The following is a 16,674-nucleotide window of genomic DNA, read 5'->3' as shown; positions in this document are numbered from 1 at the left end:
TGGGCAGAGGACACGGCCAGGTGCCTGGGCCCTAGGAGGAGCGGGGCAGGAGTCCTGCAGGTGCTGTTTCTGTGACTGAGCTTCCTCTGGCTTCGACCTGCTGCTCTGGGTGCAGGCGGGCACTGCAGAACCAGTGTCCTGGAGACCAGGCCCCCCAGGCAGGCTGCCTCTCAGTCACGCAGCTCCCCTGACTGTCCGTGTGGTGAGTGTCATGGATCAGGCCACTCCATGTACTCCACATGGGTCTTGACCGCAGGGAGGGCCGGGGAAAGTCGAAAGCAGGAACTCGACGTGGCCTGTGGTCCAGGGCTGCAGTTCCCGTCTGAGAGCTCTGTGAGCGAAAAGGAACGGGAAAGAGCGCTCCTGGGTGAGCAAAGCAAGAGCTGGCCATCAGAGGGAGCACAGGGGGGTCTTACCAGGTGAGGAAGCAAAGAAAACCGGCAGGGGAGGCTACTCCAAGGGAGGCGGGGGAGGCGATGGGAGGTAGGTGGCTGCCTTCCCTCTAGGAGGGCACTGGACAAGGCCCAGGTATTCCGGGCCATTCCAAAACAAGTCAGGAGGATCCTCTGTGCGCCCGGCTCTGGGCCCGGGAGAGCAGGGGAGGTCGAAATCACCCATCCCCAGCCTTCCTCTGAGCAAATGACAGTTCAGGGCACTCACGGTCCCCAGCAGCACACTAGAACAGGGGTCCTCGGGACCCACCACACCTGCCTTCTTCCCACTTCCTAGCTGGATCTTCCCACTGATGTTCCCATGAGTAGGGGATAAAGCAAGGTTTGGTGATGGGGGCGTGGTCAAGGAAACAGTGATCTCAAACTGTTGGATGAACTGGCCAGTACAGGGTAACTGCATGCTAATTACAAGAGTTACTCTGTATTCATTTTGACACCATATCTTGTAGTTTACTAGAAGGGTCACCTGGTTCAGGTAAAACTGCCTGGCTGTCAACAGATCATCACAATACATGCCAACTTTCTACAGTGACAACCTTTAAAATTTTGACCATTTGTTAATTTTACATTTGGTATTTTCCAAGTGTTGTAAAAATGCAATTTGTCAGTGTGTTGACACACAGACATAGACAGAAGGACAGAAGTTTACATGGACTGAATATTAACTTATTAAAATTAACAAGCATCCTTTGGTCCTTTCTATTTATATGAACTTAATTGACAGGAAAAGCCCCAGAGAAGGGAAGTTCTGGAGAGAGAAGGCAAACCCAACCTTCCGCAGGGAGGGAAGGTCACAGCAGAGGCACCGCAGAGGCACCGCAGAGGCAGCAGCGGAACATCGCGCATCCCGCTCGGGTCCAGCCGATCCGCAGCTTTCTGTGCTGTGGCCTTGAGCAAGTTAGTTAAACTTTACGACCCACGGTTTCCTCCGTTATAAAAACAGGGATAATGGCACCTGCCCCCGGGCTCCTGTGAGGGTCAGGAGAGGACCACAACACGTTTAACCGCACGGCCGAGCAACTCAGATTTTCTCTTTGGTGACTGATTCCTCTCTTAAAGAGTCATCATCAAATCTAAATGTTGACAGATATTTTATTTTCATGAAATAGAAAACAAAAACAAAAACAAAAACACTATGCATGCGTGACATTAAGTCCGGTGCTCCCGAGCTTTCTGGCAGTGCTGTTCTGATATGAGGCTTCCCGGCCTCCACAGGGAGCCAACTGAAGGGGAAAATTACTCCTACTCGGAAGAAGTATGGAAGAACCAACGAAAATCAAGTAAAAGAACAAAGCTGCCTACTTATTTCATTAAAGAGTCAAATCAAATTGTTGGAACATTCACCAGAGAAATGTCGGGAGTCTCAGTCTGGGACTCAGCTCGGGGACAGTCCCCAGGACACTATGTTCTTGGTGATTTCAAGATGTTCTCAGAAACCTTAGGCACTGATGACTTACTCCAGGATGTTCTCTTCTGCAGTCTTGCACAAATTATGTTAAAAACAACTTTGGAATTTTCCTACCCAGTGATTCCAGAACAATCCACAAGCCAGGAGTCAGAATTAAGTGAGAAGCATAGCTCCTGTGCACACGGGTCTTCTTGTGCACACGTCACTGTGGGCCAGCTGCGTGACCTACATAGCACATGACACCGCGTACCATCCTGGTGGGAGAAAAGCCCCCTCCCGGATGACCTTGGGCTCGGAGACCACACAGTGGGCTGAGCTGCGAGGTCAGGCCCTTTGGGCGTTGGGCAGCAGCACGCGCCCAAACCCACGATCGCTCAAGACCAGCAGAGCGACGGCGGGAAGAACTCGTGCCTGACCTTCCTGCAGATGAAAGCATCTCCAGGCAATTAGTGTTTTTTTGCCAAGATGGAAACTCGCTGACCGCTCTCCTCAAAGCTGGGAGCCTCCCTGGATGAATCCGGGAACCTGAGTGTGGCAGCCACGCAACGGAACCTGTCTTCACGTGGGCTCAACGTGTGTGCGCAGCAGCAAGTGCGGCGAAACATCCTAAACGTCATCAGACGTCATGTCATCCAACAGGAACTGGATGGAAGCAAGGAAGCCCCAACACCGAGTGGGAGTCCGCGCGCTCTAAGCGCCCCATACGTCCATTTCGCACCCTAACCTCTCCAGATGCAGTTTTGCTATTAAGCAAAACCCAAAGAAAGGTAATCAATTCCAACTAAAAAGCACTTACCCCAGTGACGGTGTGCAAGCCACTTCAAACCCCTGGCTGCCTGCCAAAGCCCAGACAACAGCCGTCAATGCTCCGACTATCCGAGGAGCACAGGGGCCATGCATAATTGACTAGAAGATGGGCCAAAACTGTGCCCAATCAGTGTGTGATCAAAAACGCGTGGAATATTCAGCACCACTTGATTACACGGAGGTTCGTCCTTTCCCTCTCCTCACGAAATCTCTTCAAGGTCCACAGTACTGTAATAAGATCATTACTGTCAAGCGGTACGAATCGCAGGCAATGAGTCTTGGGATGGGGAGTCATACTTCACAAGCTCCCCTGGTTTCTCTCTCTCTCTCTTTTTTTTTTTTTTTTTTTTTTTTGTATTTTACTGCATGCAGAGGCAGCAGGGCGACGAGGTGGCAGATAATGATCACATCACTGTGTGCAACTAGAAAGGCACTTTTAAGAAAAAGCAGAGAGAAATCAGCTTAAGAGAAACTAAAACATTTTCCGTTCGCAGTTTTTTCCCCTTAAAAAAATTAAATAGAATTAAACTGTGTGCAGTAGGTGCTTTTCATGAACTCTGATAGAATGTCATTGAATCTAACCGTTTGATAGATTTTCATATCGCAGCAAAGCCCATTACCCCACAGACAAATGGCCAATTTTCTCCATGTCCCGCATACAAAAGAAACCCTAGTGAAGTTGTGTGTGTACATGGCAACGCCTGGTAAAGTTTCCACCGTACCCACTTGTTCCACTGGTGATCCACCCAGGCCTTGATACCTGGAGCCAAGAACTCATCTGATGGGAAAGGGGTAGAGTTGAGAGGTGGGAGGGAATCAGCAAAGATTACCAAATAAACAAGCTCACCCCAGCCAGGCCTTCTCCTGAGCATTAATAGATCTCACTAAGACCAGAGGGGGCAGTAAGCAGGAGAGGACCTGGAGCCAGAGGCAGCAAGTCTTCATTAATACGGAAATCAGCAACAATGAGTCCCAGGAACAATAGGGGGCTTACCCATCACTCCTCTCTTCCCTCCAACTTCAGACTGCCCTGCAAATGCTCACTCTCCTAATCTAAAAGAGAGCAAAGAAAGGCGCATCCTCCTTTGCAGGAACATAAAAACTGGTTCATGCCTCCAAGTTAAATGGCTGCAAATCCAAAAAAGCTTCAAGAGGGATGTCCCCTGTCACACTGTATGTTATCCGATCCAGAGTGGCAGAAGCGGTGGCTATACTTCTGTTTGAATGTATCCACGTGTGCATGCACGTGAGCAAAAAAGAAAGCTGTTTGCCAAGAAGTGATGCCCCAACACCACGCCAGGAGTTCCCCTGGGAGAGACCAGGAGAGATCAAAACCAGCTGAAGAGAGGCCGCTTAGTTCTCTCCAGGGCTGGGGTGGGGAGTGGAGGGCGGGAGCGGGCGCCCCTGGAGAGCTGCAGGTGCTCAGAGATGGGCAGATAGCGGGCTGCAGGGCCCAGAGCACTGGCCTGCACAGGCTCCTCCTGTGTCCAGCGGGGGGTGCAGGTGCATGCAGAACCCAGAGCTGAGGGAGGCCCCAGACCCAGCACTTACCTGCTGCTTTTGGGCTCACCTTCGCCTTCATTCAGCCTCTTCCCTCATTTGGGAAAAGAGACCCTCCACGCACTAGAGGAGGGTCTGAGCTGTGCAGCGAGACCACTGTCAAGGGCAGGCGTGGCTCGGCCATGGCTCCCTTCCTTTGCACTTGATGGCCTATCCTAATGATGGGTCCCAGACCCTGGAAGGAGGAGTGACGTGGGCAGTCGTGAACTGTGCTTGGTTCTGTCCCTAGAGACTGAGTCCGCCAAGCAGCTCCCTTAACGGCAAGGCGGACACAGGAGCACCAGCTCCCCGACGCAGGAACAGGGAGCTGCACGGGTTCATAGGCTCCGAGTCTCTCCCAAAAATCTGTGTCAGAGCTCCAACCCGCCATGGGTGTGCTTGGAGACTGGGTCTGTGGGAGGTGATTAGGCTGGTTAGATGCCCCCACGATGGGGCTGGAGGCTGTATGCAAAAAGGCAGAGCTTGTCCCCTCTTCCCCCAAAGTGTGCACACCTTGGGAGGCCATGCAGAGACACGTGGAGAGGAGGTGGTCTCCTGCAGGTCAGGCAGCAAACCTCCATGGGATGGGAGTTGAATAGCAGGCCACAGTGAGAGGAGTTACCTGCTGCCGAGGCTACTCTGGTGTTCTGACGCGGCGTCGGGGCTAAGACCAAAGGTGTCCGTGCTTTCATTCAGTCCTTCCCGTCAGCCAAGCTGTCTCATATGCCAGGCATGGTGCTCGGTCAACAGCTCATCTGCTTTCTACCCCACACAAGGGAGGCAGCCTCTGCCACACCTGAGTTGGCGCTCTGCTAAGTTTCGCTGCTGCCAGGGCTGGGAGGAGAGCAGGTGCTGAGGATGCAGATGCCTGGTGTCCTGATGGCTGGGAGCCTGCCACACGCCTGGTGCAGAGCCTGGCCCAGCTGCATGAGCTGAGGTGGCATCCTCCCGAGATCCAGACAACCACGCCACCTACTTTCTGAACATCATGCTTCAGCCAGAATCCCTGCACCTTGGCGATGAGACATGCAGGGCGGGGTCGGGTATGGAAAGTCTAGGAGGGTTCTGGACGGCAAGGAAGGCCTGGGGGTGGTGGCGCTGCCAGCCAGAACCAGCTCTGCCTCATCTGCGGCAGGACCTGGTCCAGGGGTCACAGCTCCATTGTCAGGTTAAGTGGCAGCCACAGACCCAGAGAGTGAGAACATTCTGGGATCAAGAGAAGGGATTCAAGGTGGAACTGACTCTCCTGGAAGCCAGCAGACCCAGGGCCCCCAAGCTGTGCCGAGTTCCAACTTCAGGTGCTGGGAGGAGAACATGCGGTCCCGTTCTCCGTGGAGACCCTGGAGCTGACCAGCCCAGAGGCAGAAGGGCACCTCCGCGTCCAGGTGAAAGACAAAGTGCTGGACTCCACCCGACGCCTGCATGTTAGAGGGCCCTATAAGCCACCTGCATGTGGCGAGAGTGAGACTCTTGTCCTGTATGGCAGTGGACGGGGAGCCTGAGCGCTCTCCTGTGGCATCAGAGGACTCTGGGACGCCACAGGGCTCCTGAGATGGGTCCCTATTCGATGTTCAGACTGTCCCCCACTGTCTACAGAATGGGATGCCAGTATGGCGGCCCCCTGTGGAGCCTTCCTGAGGGTCTCCTGGCAACCCAGATGTTCGGGTATGGCGATCCCCAGGCTGGCCTGCCGCAAACATGCTTTGCTCACTGCCATGTGCCTGCCGAGGGCAGAGACCACCTCAGCCACTTCACATGCAGCATCAGGCACACTTGGCACACAGTAGGTGCTCAATGTGCTTTCACGGCCCTGAAGCTGACCTGTTTAGTTTGTGTGGACTTAAAAAAAAAAAAAAAAAATCCAAAAATTCTCTTGTCCGTTAGCTCGTCATGATGGGAATCCTCTGTTCTGGCTCCCCCACTGTGACTGACTCATCTTTGTTTATTTCCGACCCGCCGACTTCCACAAAGCATCTGAGAGCGCTATGGCTTGTGTGTGTTTGTGGCGGCCAGACTGTACCCGGCAGGATGGCTTTTGAGTCAACTGTGCCCAATCTACAATGTCAACGTCTGGAGTAAACCCAGGTCCACTCAGTTTCAGCAAGTCCACTCTCTGGGCAGCTGGAGTTTCAACCTGAGAAATCTCTTTGGGGAACTGACCTGGCTTGCGGGGAGCAGGCAAGTCCATCAGGACATATGTGTCCCCCATGACCCACAGCACCAGGGTAGCGAGGCCTGGCCGGCCTCCTATGCCCTACAGCCTGTCTTTGGGAAGAGACTCTGATTCTTGGCTTTTCACATGCACCGAATTAACTGCTCAACCCAACTACTCAGATGCACTAACAAGTGGTCAATAATAAGGAAGTTTCCTTTTGAAAAATCACTGTGGATCCCAGAGTTTTAGGGAGTTGATACAGAGACTCTCAATTGTCTTCCTTTCAGGGGAGCTTCCAAAACTCAGACCAGGAAGAAACATGCAGTACTGGATGAAAACTGGAAACCCAGGAGTGACAAATGACAGGAAGACTTGTATGGCTAGCACCTATAAATCCCCATCCTTCTAGCCACTTCTAAATAACACAGAATTAACGGAGAAAGACCTTGTACACAGGGAAACGACAACATGTTGGCGAAGACCTGCCAATCACGTCCAGCCTCCCGCTGGCGACTGAACCCCGAAAGCGAAGAAGAGAATGTAGTGGCAAGGAGGCACTTAGGAGCTTGTGTATTCTAAATAACAAAAGAAAATGCCCCTCTCAGCGTGATGTGCAAAACCCCCAAATTACCCAATGAGGGCTGAGGGCACAAAGCAGTCGACATGGCCCAGTGGTCAGAGACGGCCCGAGCCCCCTGGGCTTACTACTGCTTGAGGTACACCGCGCATGCTGAATTCTCTACTTCCCTCCGAAGTGCATTTCAAAACACCAACTGATTAATTTAAAAATATCCTAAGGTAAAGGTACATGGCCAAGAATAGCAACAGCTGTTAACTAGGACTGGAGTGAGACCAGCACTCCACCTCAGGACCCATCCCACCACCACCACCACTGCTGTTTAGGGCACAGGCAGCCAGCACTCGGTGAGGAGCTGATGACTCTGCAGAGTTCCATCAACTGGAGAACCGATGTGCACCAGACCTGCAGAACCCAAAGTCGATTCTGTGATAGGCAAGCCACCCCCGACGCTCACAACTCAACATGTTTGCATTCTGAATACCCCACCCTTCCTCAATGCTCTGCCTGGCCTCCTGGGTATAGTTTCTAGCACATGCCTCACCTCCACGTGAAGGCTCTCCATTCCCTGGGGAGAGAGGGCTGAGTTTTATTTCTCAGTGTCCTATGGAGCCTTGGGGGACTCCCCTGTGGTGGTTGCTTAATATTTGATGAGAGAACAGAATGATCCACAATTTCAGGGTCTCCTGTGTAATAGCGAAAGAAAACTAAGTCCAAAGTGACCTGTGTACCCCTGGATTTGATGCAATTGGTGAACATCTTGGGTCCTCCCCTGACTGTTTAGGAGTTCAGGTGCGGTGAGCAATTATTTTCCTCCCACGGCAGGTGGCCTGCTGTAGCTTACCCTGTCCAGGACGATCTTTCACTATGCATCTGGGATCAACCACTCGATGGTTCAGTAAAGACTGGAACAAATGACCAAAGGAATGAGATGAGAAGGATGAAATAAATTCCCTTCTGAGACCTTTAGCACAGGCACCAGGTGACCCCAGGGGTGGGGATCAGGATTTCTGCATAACCCTCTTGTCTGTAAGATTGGGTAAATCAGATGGGCCCAGCATTTAAAAAGAAAGATCTTTTTGCTACACAACTTCTAGATGTTAGAATCCATATAAAAGTCAGTGTCTTTACATGGAATCGGAGAAATATCAAGGAAGCTATTCAGTCTGCTCCACTCCTAGATTCAAAAGCCGCTCCACACACCTCAAAGACTTGCTTTTTGCCTGGCAGAAAGAGTTTGAGGCAGAGAATCAAGAGACAGTTCTGTCACCTACCAGCAACCTGACCCTGGACAAGAAAGCCACTTAACCTCTCTCTACTTCAGCCTTTTCACTGGGGAAACAGGAAAATTAGCACTTGATGCAAACTTGCATGAATGTTACCAAACTAACAGAATCATGAGATCCGGGGCCACAGAAGGCCACTGCAGAGACTGTGGCTTCATCTCAGCAATGACAGGCTCATTGTGGACCCGCAATAAGAAGATGCCCAGAAAGCACAGTGCCTGGTGACAAGCCCCTAAAGATCTGGAAAATCCCCACATCCAAGGACCTTCCCCAGCACACGCCCTTCAGCCTGGCGCTGGCCAGGCCCAGTGCCGCGATACAGGCACTCTGTGTCGCCTGTCCCTCCAGGGTGGGCAGACGGGGCTGTACCCACTGCAGGGCTGGGGTTGCTGCTCTCGGCCAGCCTGACTCTCAGGAGTTTTCTTTTACTATTGAAACCAAATCCATCTCCCTGAGGCTTCCACCCATGGGTCCCGCTCAAGTCAGCTGGGCCACCCAGGACAAGCCAGGCCAGCACCTCCCATGCCTGAAAGGCCTTCTGTCATCTGCGCCTATCTCAGGCTCCACGTCCCTGGTCCTTCCTCACGCTCTTCTCCAAGTCATGCAGGGTCCCTCGGGACCAGCCTCAGTCCCACCACTACCCTGTCCAGGCTCATCTGAACTCACTTTCACTGGCCCACCATCACCAGACCTGAAGGACGCACGTTTTCTCTGCTGTACTCAACAATCCCCAACAAATCCAGTCCCTCTTCAAGTCTCTCAGAGGCACCGACGTCAGTGTTCTTCGTGGCCCGTGAGACGGGCGTACGAAGGGTACGAGCAGCGGCAGAGTGGAAGGCCACTCTTCCCTCACGGTTTAGTGGTAAGGCCACAGGACGCTGCTTCCAAAGGGTCTTCCCACTTTGTCATCAGTGGGAAAGAGCCCTGTCCCCGACACAATGAACACAATTTAAAAATTCTCTGCCTTTGAAAGGGAAAAGAGTGAAAGATTCACTAAAAGTGAGACCACCAAACCTTATTTCTTATTGGGATTTTGGCAGCTGAACTACAGACAGAATGTTAGCCTCTAGTCTAGTTTTCCTGAGTAAAAACATCACAAAAGTGCCCAATATTATGATAGAGGAAAGCATCTGAGAAACCCTCAGACTTATAGAGACCGGAAGAACAGAACCAAACCGCAGAGGCTCCCGGCAGGTGGGCGGGCACATGCCCATGGAGGACTGCACAGTGGTCCCTGTGTGCCTGCACCCTCGCTGCCCAGGCCTCAGGACTTGGTGCGGAACATTGAGCAAGACGCCCCTGAGGCTTGCGTATTAAAGGGCACGGGGTGGCCAGTTCAGAAAGTGGCTTCGCCTCACCCCTGAGCCTTCCCCGGGGCCAGGTTACCTCCGCACTATACGGCTCTACACGTCATGGTTACCCAAAAGCCCAGGGAAGGGGCTCACCAGGCACGCTCTGCTCAGCATCAGCTCTGAGTTGGTCAAGTTGACATCCAAGTACTTACAAAGGTGAAGAATCCTTCGGCCATTGTCTCTGTTCCTGGAGTTTTCTAGACTCAACAAATCCACTTAACGTAAGAAATAACTGTTTCACATGGAGTTCAGTAAGGTCTCATCTGCCACTCGATGTAGACTTCAAGTCCTGCCCTTTAGCAGATAAGATCCACGCTCGGGGACTCTGTGAGAGCCAGAGCTGTGAGCACTCACTGGAAGGAGCCCAGTTCCTGCTGGCCATATAGCCTCAGGTGGACGGGATCTCCAGGGAGGACGCAGCAGTGGGGACAAAGCTCCCCAGCCTTTGCTTTCTGACTGGGCACACCACAAGGTAAGAGACAGCTGGCCTTGCCCTCTTGCAGGGGCTAGGATGCTGGAGTGGCAGGCTCCTCGCCCCGCACAGCTGGGGATGGCACTGAAGTCCATGAGGGAAGCCTCAATGGCGACAGGGAGACGGGACAGCACACTCCTTCCCTCGAGAGACTGCCAATCTACAGTGCTTGTGAAAGCTGCGCCGTGGTCACTGGCCTGATCTCCCCAGGGACATGCAAAAGGCCCCAAGAGGTAGACCCATGTGGTCTGCATCCTCGGCTCTCAGGATCTGCAGCTTCTGGTTGGACTTGGTGAGGAAGGGCTGAGCAGACGGAGGAAGGGAGGGGGCTAAAATGCTGCCCTGGTCACCTGTGGGACTGTGTCCCTCTGCTGAAGGCCGCAGCTCACTGCTGGAGACCCGCCCCTCCTTGTCCAGCTCCTCCCACACCTCTGCAGACACTTCCCAGGGTAACTCTGCAGTGACTAGCTTGAGGCCACGCACCTTCTCCAGGGCTCTGACTGAATCAGTTGTCTGTGGGGTTATTTTAATGCTCTTAGGAGGTTTGGATGCAGAGATCTGTCCCAGCAGGTGGGTCAGAACCATTAAAGTCAGCGACCTCCCAGGTGCCTTCCACGGAGTGTCTCCATCTCTAGTCTCCAGCATAGGATGGGCAACAACGTAGTGGTGGCAACGGACCTGCCCATGCAGGAGCCACCAGCAGCGACTTACAGCGCTGGCAAAACACACACGGCTGGTTTGATTTCAAGAACAGAATGCCTAATTTGGATGGTTTCCACGATGTATTTTAAGGAATTAGTAGTTGTGAAGACCACTAAAAGGGGCTGGGAGTGGCTCCATGTAGAGTGCTCGTCTAGCACGCGCCAAGCTCTGAGTTCGAGCCTCAGCACGGCACAAACACAAAATAAATGAAAAGAGACAGCGCGCATCCCTGACTCTACAGTGAATTCAATGGCAGTGACTCAGGAATGCTAACCTGTGGGGGAAACTCTGCCTTAGAAATAATGGAACTCAGAAGGGCTCACAAAAGTGACTCGAGGTCCCACAGGCTGATTTTTACCCCAGGGAAAGGGTAGTCACTCTTTTCATAAAGATTTCCTACTGGAACGATGTCACTGGAAAGTGAGGGCAGCTGCCCTGGGCCCTGTGCTTCTCTCTGCATGCCACCTACTTGCTGGCCCCGTGGGAGCCCTGCTGAGGTTGCAGGGTGGGTACTTCCACGGTACCTGTCTTTCTGTTGACGCCGCCCCCTCTGCAGCAGGACCTTCCACGACAGTGGCCTGCAGCTTGCCAGGCAGGGCCCTTCTGCCAAGCGTCCTCAGAGGGCATAGGGCCAACATGCGCAGGTCACTTAGTGACCCTCCTCCAAGCTCACTGCTGGCCGAGTGCACCTCCCAACCGCTGCGAGGCCCTATCTAGTCCCCATGGCTCACATGGCAGGTGGCACATCACCGGGACAATTAACCGTAGTTATGAGCTGACATGGTGATCCAGTTCACCAGGCCGTGCTCTGTCAACAAAGCCACAGGCCCCCTGGAAATACCACACGTCCCCTCACGCATTCATCTGTGGAGAGGGGCACTCCGCCCTGTGCCCTCAGGTGTGGCCTGGAGGTGGCAGCGCTGCTGCTGTCCCGGCCCAAGGCAGGTGCCACCCCAAGCCTACATGAGGGTTGCGAGTTGAAGGAGACTCACCAACTTCAGGCATTTATACCAAATTCTTTCCGGTGGGCGAGTGTCTAGGTGGGGGCGTTGACGTGTAATGACTCTTCACCATCGCTACTATGAGGGAACCACCCTCGTGTACCGCAAAATGAGAAACCTGGGTTTTGTTGGCCAACCTTGTCAGCAGAAAGCTGACGGGACACACACGGGGGCTCGTGGAGAAGGGCGGCCGGCCCCTTATGAGGAGCCTGGAGCTCTCCGGCTCTCCATCCACCTGCCCACTCACAACTGAGGGGGGCGCCATGCACACTGCCAGCACCCCTGCTCCTCCCTGCTAGGTGCTGGGCTCACACTAACCCCGGGGCACAGGAGGGACAGGCTGCCTTCCCTACTAGGGCCAGTGTCTACAGGCTGTGGCTCTGAACACACAGACGGTGGAGTACCCAGGAACGGCACGCAGACAGGGAGAAGGAGAAAGGACGTAAGTAGTGAAGAATTCCTGGCGGGGGATGCTTGCCCGAGATAGACCTGCCGTTCCCACAAAGCCACGGGTGCCACGGCAATGCCGCTAGGAATTCAATTTTCCTCTGAAGCATTTCTGTAACTTGTTTATTGCAATTGGACTAGTTTGCCTCTCGTGACACGGTGTGTGTGTGTGTGTGTGTGTGTGTGTGTGTGTGTGTGTGTACACAGGTGCGTGCATGCACCATCTCCACTTGCGTCTGTGGAATAAAAAAACGTGGCTTCATCTGAAGGATCTGTGTCAGAAAGATCACACCCGCCATCATGGTCTCTATGGGAGGACTCAGCAAGTAAAAGGTGGAGCCAAGCAACCGTGGCACCTGGAGGGCCAAGGGGACCCACAGAGCAAAAGGAGTCAAGGTGCTTGAGCAGAAGAGGAAGAGGTACCGTCAGGACAGGCTGGGGCGAGACGGCTGCCTGCGGTGCCGGAGACCAGCCAGCACCAGAGAGCTCACTGAGGTGGTGACAGCAGAGCACGGCCCACCCCACCTGGAGTGGCTGGCTGTGCCCCCGGTGGCCCAGGTGGGGAGGGGCTTCAGAACTTGACCAGGCCTACAATGGAGACCAGTGTTACCACTGACCAGCAGCTGCTGAGACCCCAGCGTGGCTTGAGTCATTAGAGAATCAGCCAGTGAGAAGGCTCCAGGCCCTGCTGGGCCACCTTGCAAACAGACAGCACACGCAGGGGCTGTGCACCTGTGGTTCTATGGGGATCTGACTTCACAAATTGGAAAACCAGAAGTGAATTTTCAGAAATGCAGTCACTCTGGGGGTCCTGGGACACCTTACCTTCAGCAGTGCCAGAGAGCCCGTCGGCTTTGAAGTTGCTGGTACTTTTCTTCCTTCGGTGCTTCTTTCTGTTGGCGTGGGGGGAGGGGGGCGGGTCGAGCTTGGGGCTGGTGGAGCTGGAGATACTTGGGCTGGAGCACACGGAGTCACCTAGTCCCGTGTCTGCCACCGGATCAGAAAAGGCAAAAGAATGCAAAGGTAAGCACAGAGAAAGGAGACCAGGGAAGACACTCACGCAAAGCTCCTCCAGCACCACATGGGCCTGCACAGCATGCCTAGCTGTGAAGCTTCAGATTGGAGGCCCAGAGCCTCCAGCCGGAGAAGATCACAGTGCCCCAGCCACCCACAGGCACTGATTTCTTCGTCACCGTCATGCTAGGAGAATTTAACATTCTCTACTTTGCATGACAGGAGTCCTGGAAACTCATGTGCAGAATACATGATCTTGCAAAAGGGAAGCAGTGGGCTTTCAGTTGTATGTTTTTCTTTTCCCATAATTACCTCGAACACCAGAAATGAAATAAAGACAGGAATGCACAAGAGTGCATCTTTAATGGGACTGATTGTGCACGCAGGACGAGGTGCCTGAATCTTTCTTCTCACAACACTACATGTGACAGTGTGATTGGTGACCGGTGGTGAGCCAGTCCTCCCCCAACGTCCTGCGATGGCGCTTGAAGTCCATCAAGTAGCTCCACCTGCTTTTGGTGCACTGGAGCAGCTTACGAAGGTCTGGGAAAACCAGTGTGCAAATAGGATTGTTCATTGCAAGCGAAACTCAGTTTATTACTTATTTTTATGTTTACCAAATAGAAGGTCAAAAGTGATGCTAAGCCACCAGGAACAAACACAGACTTGGATGTGGGACAGGTGGTGGAGGAGGTAGGTCCCCCAAGTCATGAGAATTCTCCATTCATGATTCAGCAGGTTCGTAACCTCGGGGCAGCAGGCTCTGCCCCACCTCATGTTCCCTCAGCTGCCACTCTGAGCACCAACTGCTGGCCAGCCACTTTCTAGAGGTGTGGGGTCCCTGCTGAGTACGCCGGGTCAGGATCCCTGCCTGGCACAGTAGCTGAGCACCCACTGTCACCCAGTGCGCCCAGGCCCAAGGCCGACCCCCTCCACTCTGCCCGACACCTGGGGGACTGTACCAGGGGACAGCAGGCATCGAGTCCCCTATCCTGCTGTCTATGACGGTCGGGTTGGGGGGATGGGTACAGCTTTACATAAGACGTGGTTCAACCCCTGCCTCAGCTCAGTCACCCTCGCTCTTGTGCACAGCCTCTTGCGTGATCCACAGACACCTGCCGTCCGGCCCTTAGGCTCAGGTCCTGCCTTAAGGCCACTTCCAGGGGCCTCCACCTGGCACCCCAGGTGGGAGCCAGCCAGGCTTTCTGATGTGGTGGTTCTTCCCTAATTATTTAAACACTCAATTCCACTGAGGGTCAGAGGAAAGCTGCAGACGTCCACGGGGAACAAAGCTGGACCGTGTGATTTCTGTGCACAATTCCCAGTGTTGCGAGGCTGCCGTGGCTCTGGGTCTGGAGACTCAGGACGTTACTTCATCCTGAGGTGATGATCCCATGTGTTACTCGGTGCTCAAGTCCCACATGAATTGTTCTGCTCATTTTAAATATTTTCGGCTGTGGTCTCAATGCCATCACCCTGTGACCCATCCTCCCTGTGCCAGGCCTAGCAAGGACTTGAAGAACATGGCCAGCCTGCCTATCATGTCCTAGAGGGGTCACGCTGACCGTGGAGGCAGAGGAGCAGCACTGGCCCCCCGGCAGCCATGGGTGCCGATTCTGTTGTTCCACCCCGTCCGCCAGGCGCCCTCCACTCAGCAGGCTGAGTTTGCTCCCGACTCCTTCTTGCTGTCCTTGTCATCACATACTGGCAACGCTCTCCCAAACCACCAGTCTCATCTCTGAACTGTACACTGAGCCCACTGCTGGTACTTCCTGCACTTGGCTGCCATGCAGCCAGTGTGCCTGTTTGCCAGGGCTATCTCAAGGGCTGGCTTCCCTGCAGGGTGCGGCAGAGCGCCAGGACAGACCCTCCCCACTATCTGCAGGGGGAGGGGGAGGTTTGTCTTTCTAGAACATATCGACATCCTTCCTAAGAACCGGCACACGCACACGGCTGGTCGGGCCACACGACCCCCCACACACGTGGAGGGTCACTCCTGGATTCGCTGTTCTACTCCGCAGCTCTTTGCTAGCTGTGTTCAGTGTGCACCTGCTCTTCCGAGCCTGCGCCTGCCATCCTTCACAAGTGCCTTAGCTGTTCTCAGCCATGCTGAGCATGAGCCCGCTTCCATCCAAGTGGTGAAGACCCTGGGAAGGGTGGTGGGTGGAGACATCCTCACTCCTGCGAGGCACAGCTGGACCCAGAAGTTTCTCAGAATCACGGCTGAGGCCAGGTGAAGCACACTGTGTCCAGCTCAGCCTTTGGACTTGCCTACAAAGAAACCAAGGAATCCCGACACACATTTGTTGAAGGTTAGATGGGTACCTGGCTTATAGGTATTTTTGACAATTTAAAACAATAAAGGGGCATCTGTTTGATATTTTTTCTTTGATGAATTGTCCCCATTCAGAGAAGCCACTGTTTCCTTCTCTGCATGCATGCAAAGCACCCCGTCAGGGTGCCACCGCGTGGACCTGACTCGCTGGCGCACGGCTTGGGGCCCGCCTTGCTGGGACAGAGATGTGAGAGTCTTTTCCAAAATAACTGACAAGAACCTGGCCATCGCATCTCCAGATCTTCTCGGTGTCCTGGGATACTCAGCCCAGGAAGGAACTCCAGACACACTTGGGGGAGGCAGCGAGTGGCTTCTAGGAAGGAGACGGCGTGTGAGACAATGCCAACCCTTCCCAGGGCCAGCTCCAGCACTTCCTTCAGATCCCTGTTTTTCCTGGGCACCCTGTGATGCCTGAGATCTGTCCCCGTGTGGCTCTGAGTTCCCCAGACCCACTGGTGCTCAGCTAGGAATCCCTCCCAGCTGGCAACGATGGAAACCCTCCCTCCCTCTTTTTACAGTACTAAGATTGAACAAGGAGTGCTCTATCTTTAAGCTGCACCCCAGACCTTTAAAAAAATGCTGATGCTGAGTTTTGCTAAGTTGTTGAGGCTGGCCTCCAACTTGCCATCCTCCTGCCTCAGCCTTCAGAGATGCTTGGGCTACTGCATCACTGTGCCTGGCAGCTGAAGATTTGGTCATCAAACTGAGCAGCTTGGAGGTGCCAGAGGTGTCGAGTGGTTGATCCCCAAGATGATGAAAAATGCCTTACAGGATAGGACAGTGCTCCCCACCACACACACAAAGAACCATCGGGTCTGCAACGTCACTGAGAAACCTGCGGGATTCTGACTCATCTCCCAGTCTTCACCTCTCACACTCTGCCCTCAGACTTACAGTCAGATGCGGGCATCCTGTCATGGGTGAGAACAGGGTCACACTGAGGATGGATGACGGGAGGGGTACGTGTTGAGCTGGCTTTGGAGAGCTGGCTTCTGTGGGGGCGGCCACATGGGGCGGCGACTGCTTTTGGTGTGTAACCGAAGCATTATCAACTTGGTTTCAAAACCAACCACAAGCAACTCCCGCTAGCGTCAGACGACCGTCCTGAGTTTCCAATCATTTGGAAA

At 53.7% G+C, this 16,674-nt stretch overlaps 1 protein-coding gene across 11 annotated transcripts in view; it reads right to left on the bottom strand.

The window, feature by feature from the left end:
- Positions 1–16,674, bottom strand: part of AGAP1 (ArfGAP with GTPase domain, ankyrin repeat and PH domain 1) — a 479,134-nt gene that overhangs the window by 103,151 nt on the left and 359,309 nt on the right. For all 11 annotated transcript variants that reach the window (XM_079132266.1, XM_079132265.1, XM_079132259.1 and 8 more), the window contains one exon: positions 13,024–13,185. In XM_079132266.1, the coding sequence (XP_078988392.1) occupies positions 13,024–13,185 (162 nt within the window). The remainder of the gene's footprint in view (positions 1–13,023; positions 13,186–16,674) is intronic.

This window comes from Sciurus vulgaris, assembly GCF_902686455.1.
Source record: "Sciurus vulgaris genome assembly, chromosome: 3".
Taxonomy (NCBI): domain Eukaryota; kingdom Metazoa; phylum Chordata; class Mammalia; order Rodentia; family Sciuridae; genus Sciurus; species Sciurus vulgaris.
The sequence above is the reverse complement of the archived record's forward strand: the minus strand, read 5'-3'. Positions and strand labels throughout refer to the sequence as shown.